This window comes from Ahaetulla prasina, chromosome 1, assembly GCF_028640845.1.
Source record: "Ahaetulla prasina isolate Xishuangbanna chromosome 1, ASM2864084v1, whole genome shotgun sequence".
Lineage (NCBI taxonomy): Eukaryota > Metazoa > Chordata > Lepidosauria > Squamata > Colubridae > Ahaetulla > Ahaetulla prasina.
In genome coordinates, this window is record NC_080539.1 from 34,569,376 (window position 1) to 34,577,221 (window position 7,846).

Here is a 7,846-nt window from a genome sequence, read left to right on the forward strand (position 1 = left end):
CTTCCGAAGCCCAGCTGATCGGGGCGGCAGAGTGGATTGCCGCTCCTCAGTTGTTTTCCTTGCTCTCAGCAATGTGAAAGTTCAATTTTCAACAAACTGCCCATGCTCACATAGCAAAGCGTACACTCAGCGAACCGGTTGTTAAACCGATAGGATCCCACCACTGGGCTGCATTCACTTTCTGTTTTACTAGCTTAGCATGTTGTGCAAACCCAGTTTGTTTGGTTAGTTAATCCTTCAATATATTGTGCAAAGACAAAACATTAAGCAACCAACCAGATAATGCACAGGTTGTGTGAATCCAATTATTATATTCATCTGAGCAACCAACTGATCCACAAGACCACTTCTCAGGCCAAGAAGAGCTGATTAGATACTCAAAGGAGGACATTATATTATGCCTATGATCTAGAACAGGGGTCTCCAACCTTGGTCCCTTTAAGACTTGTGGATTTTAACTCCCAGAGTTCCTCAGCCAGTTTTGCTGGCTGAGGGACTCTGGGAGTTGAAGTCCACAAGTCTTAAAGGGACCAAGGTTGGAGACCCTTGATCTAGAAAGTGCTGAAGAGATTGAAGGAAATAATGGAAGTTGAAATCCAACACACCCGTATGTGTAGAGGGAGAGCAATATTGTTATTTCTCTATGGCTCTTAAACTTGCTGTTTGCTTCTTGATTATTGTTTATTTTGCCCTGAAGATTTCAGAATGTACAGTTCACACTGTAGATTGACAGCACGTGAGGGTTATGACTTTGATTGACTCCTCCAAAACATTCTGTTTCTTCTCTCTCTTTGATTTGCATAATCAACCTCTGACGAGTTTATCATGTTCCAGATTGAAAATTCCCACCTGCCTGGGCTTGCTTTTCTGGTTCTTCTCTGCCCTGTAGGATATTGTTTAAGGAAGTGAGAGGCAGTTTTTTCACTTGTCAGCTCATCTGTGGAGTGAAATGAATGGCCCATTAATGCTTATGCATTTGTGCTTCATTCAGCTGCCAGCAAAGGCAAGTACATTCAAATGAACGGAGAGAATATCACCTTTTGAACTCAAGCGATGATTGCTGGGATATAATTCCCTAATCATTTTTTTTTTGGTTCAGTACCATTCTGTCTATATTTGGGGGGGGGGGGGAGAATCCAAATTTTGATATTCCCAATTCTTTGTCAGTCCTAAATTCAGCCTATCATCACTGAGGCCTTCAAGGTCCAATTGATCTCCTCAAAACTTAACAGCTTTTGGGAAATTGATTAAAGGAATGTTACCTCAGCTGCCTGCTGGCTTCTTTTCACCAGTATCATTCATACTGGTTGCCAGCTGCCACCTTGACCTAAATGATATCCTGGGTCCCCACGCTGTTCTGTTGGCTCCTTCCCAGCTTTATAGTCAGATTAAATTTATGTTCCCAAGCCCCACCCTTCAGCAGGTGTGTGTGTGTGTGTATGCATGTGCATACCTATGTAGTCAATGGGGATCTGTTTGGCTTGATAAGTCTCAGCTGGCATATGGACCTCTTCTCATTCCATTGCAATGTATATCATGAGTATAGCACCCTGCTGTTTTTGAATACCTCTCCTGCTACTCTGCCATGTGGAACCCAAGAAATCTATCTCCTAGTCCTCCTTGGAGGCCAATGTCTTTGGCTGTCATGTTTGTGTGTGTTCCATTGTAAAATATGCTTTTATCACCTCTCTGTTTACCCATCCATATTACTTTTTCCTGTTGCTTTAGCATACTTTAATATTTTTCCCAGGGAGATGCATACATTTTAAAAGAAATTTCACAGCTCCCTATTCTTGTCTAATTATGGAAGGATTAAGTGAGGCCCAGAAGCATTCTTACAAATAAAGATGACATGGATAGTTGGTCATTTGGTTTTCAGATGGCATTAATAAAGTATTAACAAAATTAATGGAGAAATAAAATAAAGTTAGGTAGACAGGAAGTTTTTCCATGCTTTTTACTAATAAGTTATGGTATTCTTCAATCGTTGGTAGGCCAATATATGAAAGGAATCATATGCTGCTTAAACCTCAATGATAGAATAGAATAGAATAGAATTTTATTGGCCAAGTGTGATTGGACACACAAGGAATTTGTCTTGGTGCATATGCTCTCAGTGTACATAAAAGAAAAGATACGTTCATCAAGGTAATGATAATTAAGCAATGCTATAAAAATATTACATACTCACTAATGAGGAAAGGACCTTAATAATTTTTACTGGTACCTCACTGAGAGGCTATATGCAAATGGATTTAAGAAGGTCAAGGTGGACAATATCCAGCAAATGGAGCTGCTGTTGATCTACAGAAGTTTGATTGTTTCCTCGGCCATATTTTGTGTTATCTTTTCACAGGGCCTACAAAGAATCATGTAACTACTGGTATTTACCTGTTGCTGAATTATGAGGGTATGCAAGTAACTTGTTTAGAAGTCCATTGTTCTAAGCAATCAGGAGATATTGTTTATCTAATCAAAGGACCAAGAAGATTCTAATGATTTAGCAAGACATTATAAATTGCAACTGTTCTTGAATGTTTTCATATTCAAGTCTCCCCAAAAATGCCTTGTGGGGTATAGCACCAGCATGTATTGGCCTACCAACGATTGAATATTTTGCCAGAATTGACTTTGCTTGACCAGTCTGACCATCTAAACCAGGGCTGTCAAACTCTTGGCCCATGGGTCAGATGTGTCATGCGCTGGCCAACCCACACCTGGTTTAGTGAAGAAGAAAAAAGTCACGATACATCATGTGACGACACCATGACAACGCAAGTTTGACACCCTGATCCAGTGGTGGTATTCAGTTGGTTCTATCCAGTTCGAGCGAACTGGTAGCGGTGGCTGCGGGAGGCTCCGCCCACCCACCTGGACATCATCACATCCGATTTTTGATGCTCTGTGCATGCGCAGAAGGTTTGCACATGCCCTCACATTTGCGAACCAATAGCGGAGGTAAGTGAATACCACCCCTGCGATCTAAAGAGAATCTGTTGAGAGTCCCCATTCCTCATAATGAGCACTACACATAGTGTGGAGGAAATGTCAGGCATTCTGTGGTAATCTATATTATCTGGACCCCTCTCTCATAGAGGTCAATATTGATTTAAGTGTCCTTGATTTCTGCAATCAAATCAAATTAATACAATTGAAAGAAGCTGTGCTTGATAGGGTAGCATGGAGAGCATTTGCCTATAAATTCACCAAGGGTCGGATATGACTAAATGGTTAAAAACAACATTCCAATGTGCCCCAAATAACTATAAATTTCCTCAGAGGTAATACGAATTGTAGTAGTGATTTTTATTTTTACATTATTTTTATACTGTTCTTGCACTGTATTTTTCTACGCATTATTCACCATTCAGTGGAGACCCTCAAGCAATTCTTTAGATGATCACCAGGTAAATTCAACACATTCACATCCGTTTGGATTGAAGCAGATTATAATCTTGTTAGACTAATCAATCAATCAATCAATTTCCAACCATAATTGTTTAATATATCAGAAATATCACCTATATTAATCTTGTCTTCCAGACACTAATATCTTTAGTCAATGAAGCAATTAAAACACAGATCCAGAACCTGCACCGTATTATTCAACATGAGATCCAGGCTACCTTTGAAATTTTGGAACTAAAGCTTCAGAAAAAGGCCTTGATGGTCAATTCACCTGCTCCATACCCACCTCCATTCTGTCCTGACTTGCGAGGAAAAAAATCAAGCAAACCTCAAAAGAAGACACAGGAGAACTCTTTAGAAAACGAAGACAAAACGGAGAAGGACCAAAAGAAGAAAAAGAAATGAAGATTGCTTTGGGGTTCTCTTATTGTGCATCCTTCAATGAGGAAGCAAGCCGTACATCTCCTTGTAATTATACTTTTTTTATCCCAGGCATTCTAAGTATTTTGCCTTTCAAACTGATTCTCAGAGGGATGCTACTTTAGACTGGAGGCAGGGTTCAGATGTCTGTGTTTTAAAAGGAAGGATTCTCTCATAGCCTTGCACTGACATATTCAATTTGCTATGGAAGGTATTGTGAATAGATTGAGACACATCATACACCCATTATATGAAACTTCTACTTCCCCTTAATTTAAATGACTTAAAATTTTAAAATAAATTGTCATTTTAGGAGAATAAAAATTTGAATATTTTTACCTACAGCGGATAGAAATAGGCAAATAAATTCAAACTAACATTCGTGTTTGAATCTGAGAATCAGCAAACATTACTTAGCAGTGCAATCCAGTGACCCGTTCTGGGTTTCTAAAGTTTTTTCTTTCAGCTTTTGCCAGAATAGTGCCACAGGTTAGCTGGGGAAATTGATTGAAGTTGTGCCACATGCCAGAATTCTTATAGCCACATTCTTATAGCCAGCAGTACATGCACGTTTAGTTGCCTGCATTAGGTCAATGGTTCGTATGCACTGTAATCCTAAACATTCAAGCATCATTTTAAAATTCAGGTAAATATACAATTGGTGGGAGTGGGATAATTTGTATTTATTTTTAAATTTGGATATTTTAAAGTCAAAACAATGGCTGTCAAGATACCATTTGCCCCCATTCTCCTGCCAGATACTTCCTCTTCGGGGATCTCTTGGTTTTGATCTTTCATCAACAAATTAAACAGGAATGCAGTTCAGTTTCAAGGTTCCACCCTCCAATAGCTTTTAGGTTTCTCAGTTGTCTTCAGTTTAGGCTAATACACAGATACTCTAGGGCCTTAAGGGAAGGTCAAGTATTATTTGGGGGGGGCAATACCCACCATCTAAGCAGATAATGGAATTTCCTTCCTGAAAGAGACTATAATAACAGGACTAATGCCCTCATTGCCTCAGTGCTCTCCAAAATTTGCTGCAGCACGATAAGCCTCTAGAAATTACTGTAAATTAAAGGAAAAGGCATGGGTGGGAAGAGGACAAAATCTGAAGATATCTGAGATGAAAGACATCCTAGTCTTATGAGACCACATGAAAACAAAATGGCTTCATCAAAATTACTCTATGTTTGTGCTGCCAACTAATAGCACCCTCTGTGATTTAAAAGAGCATTGTCATAGACATGAGACATATTCAGAAGGAAGCATTTTCCTCTAGGAAATTAACAGCTTATTCTACAAGAGGACAGTTCTGTACAATGGCATGCTTCATGCCAGTCTTCCCTAGTTTATTTCTATTCAATCCCTGTATTTTAAATATACAAAATGAGACTGCAGAACCTGGAATCTCTTAGTGCCTTTGGTTAAAGAAATCCTTAAGGCAATACCTAACATGATCTTTCAAAAGTGGAAGGCTACGATACCACCATAGACGGCATGTAAGAGCCCCCCGAATGTTCTAAAACTTGTCAACAAACTGTAATCCTCAATGTAATAGTAGTTATTCAGCACGTGAAGAGCAATCTTATTAATTCAGTTTAATTAATATAATTAACATACTTTTAATTGGATTAAAATTAGATTAGATTTTACCTAATTATATTTTATTACTCGGCAGACATATGAATATTGTTATTTGCACGTAACTTTGAAATAAAAATAAATTTAATATAGTGTAATGAAGAGTACTGTCCTGCTGCCAAAACTAAAGTAAGATTCAACCATCTTGTGTTTGTGGAATAAAGAGCACTGCGTTTTTTGTCCGTCTCAAGCAGCAAAATGCCTTTGGCCATGTTTGGGGGTTCTAATTTCAGTATCAGTAAATTACTTTTAAGGAACGTGCACCTGAACAGTTGCCTTTTTATACTAGTGGTGGTAATAATGATATATGTCTTAAAAGCTGATTGTTATACTCTTGCTTTGTATATATTGCCATCACCTTTGGCTTCTTTTCTGATACAAGGCAGGTTTACACAGTAAGATGTTGTCTATGCACATGAAGTTTGATCTGATAGAAAGTTATTTCAGGGATGACTTCTGTCTTAGATACCCTTCCATCAGAGTGAAGAAGCAAGCAAAAGGAAACGAGGCATGGGTGTCTGGTTTTTTTTTTTAAAGGCTGCAATCTATATTGGGTATTCTAGACCCCCACCACTCAAATACGAGGTCTGCTATGGGATGCGGGACATTGTATTTTCGTCATGTTATTCTTTCAGGGAGCCATCTATATGTGTTCACAGAGAGCAAGAAAGCGACGGTGTTATTTTTCTTGAAGTATAAACAAGTTGTGATTTTTCCTCATCCCTTTGCTTAAATATAAAGGTAGCCCCAGGACGCATAACATCCGGTTGGAGGGGCCGGCTACTGTTATCAGTCAGGAAACAGAGCTGGACACATCCTCTCCTAAGTCTCAGCAGCCTAAAGCCACCTCCAGTGGCATGATTTGGCAGGAAAAGACAAAGTTGCGTGTCTTACTCCTTCTCCTTTGCACACAGCAGGAGCCTCCCTCCACAGCTCTGGGAAAATGAATCTTTTTCCTCCCCTAACAGATCAGAGTGGGAGAACATTTTTTTCTGCCTGAGAAAGCAGCAGAATTCGTAATGTTGGAATGTGAGGCGATACAGGACAGCCTTCCACTGCTGGGTACTAAGAAGAAAAAAACTCTCTGAACGGCACAGTACAAAGCCCACCTTCTTCCTTCTCTTCCTCATTATCATCCATCTCCTCTCAGGATTTCCAAACATTTATCATTTAAAGCAAGCCCATTGAAGGCAGTAGCTGTTTTTGTTTTAGCAGCAGCCAAAGTTAAATTGAGTGGGAAGGGTCAGACTAAATGAAAAGCGTTTAGAATTTCCTAGAGCTTAATAGATTTTAAAAGCAGCCATCAGTGGAGTGTGTCGTGGAGTGTGTTATCTGTGACACTTTTTCCTAATGTCATTCTCCAAGTCAAAATAATATTTTCACTTTCTCTGAAGGAAGGGACAAATTAAAGGATAAAAGTGTGTTACTTAGGAAAAAAGAGGTTTTATCTTAGTCCAACATTATGATCCCGATCCTAAAGTATTTCTTGAGTTTTGGGAGCAAAGGGAGAAAAAATCATCTATTTTCTGCCATCACAGCACAGAAATGGGTAATCCCACTCAGAGTGATCTCTTGGTCTGTCAAGATCTGCATTCATATTCCTTCAGAGGTAATTGGTTGAGAAATACATACTAGCAGCACCCTTTTCTCTCACCTTCTCTGTCACACCAAGGTTTCCTCCAAGGTTTTCCCTTTCTCTCTGATGCCTTCTACTTTCTTTCTCTTTCTTCCTCATCACCCAAGAGGCTGTCAGAAAACAAATACGTCAATGTTCCTTTACTGGAAAATCTGACCAAAGGCCAGTCGGTTGATAGTTATACTGGAAAGCAAAGACCACTAATCTCTTTCTTTCTCTTTCACTTTCTTTTTTATAAAACATTTTTTAAATTTTATAGACAAACATACATTTAAACATCAGTAATTCCTTCCATGTGACATCTCGGCATTTTCTTCCTGGCTCCATCTTTTGTTATTTCTTCTTTCTTCACTTCAATTTCACTCTCTTTCACTCTTTTTCTCTCTCCCACTCTCCCTCTGCCTCTCTCCCTTCAAAGGCAGATTGCGGTGAATAATGCAAATATGTTTCTTTCAGGTAAGGAAGAATTTTTCAAGACAGTACAACTCATTAGCAAACTTTGCAAGGATTTAGCTCATTTGAAGCTAAAATCTAAAGTCTTTATGTGAACAAAACTTTTTGTCAAGTCCTTCAAAGCTGTAGAAATATAAAAGAATATCCACTGTGTTTTACTTCTCTGTTGACAAATTTCTAACTCTTTAAATCTTGAACTAGGTGATCAAGGAGTGGGAGAAACATGCAGCTCCTATTTCTTCAGATTCATGGAAAATTGTCCTGGGTCACAAACACAGCACACATTGG

At 38.9% G+C, this 7,846-nt stretch overlaps 1 protein-coding gene across 1 annotated transcript in view; it reads left to right on the forward strand.

Annotated features, from left to right (window-relative positions):
- C1H8orf74 (chromosome 1 C8orf74 homolog) overlaps window positions 1–6,017 on the forward strand; it is a 32,321-nt gene extending 26,304 nt beyond the window's left edge. Inside the window, exon 5 of the mRNA XM_058164469.1 lies at window positions 3,544–6,017. Coding sequence (XP_058020452.1) covers window positions 3,544–3,813 — 270 coding nt within the window. The 3' untranslated portion in view covers window positions 3,814–6,017. The remainder of the gene's footprint in view (window positions 1–3,543) is intronic.
- The last annotated feature ends 1,829 nt before the right edge of the window (window positions 6,018–7,846 follow it).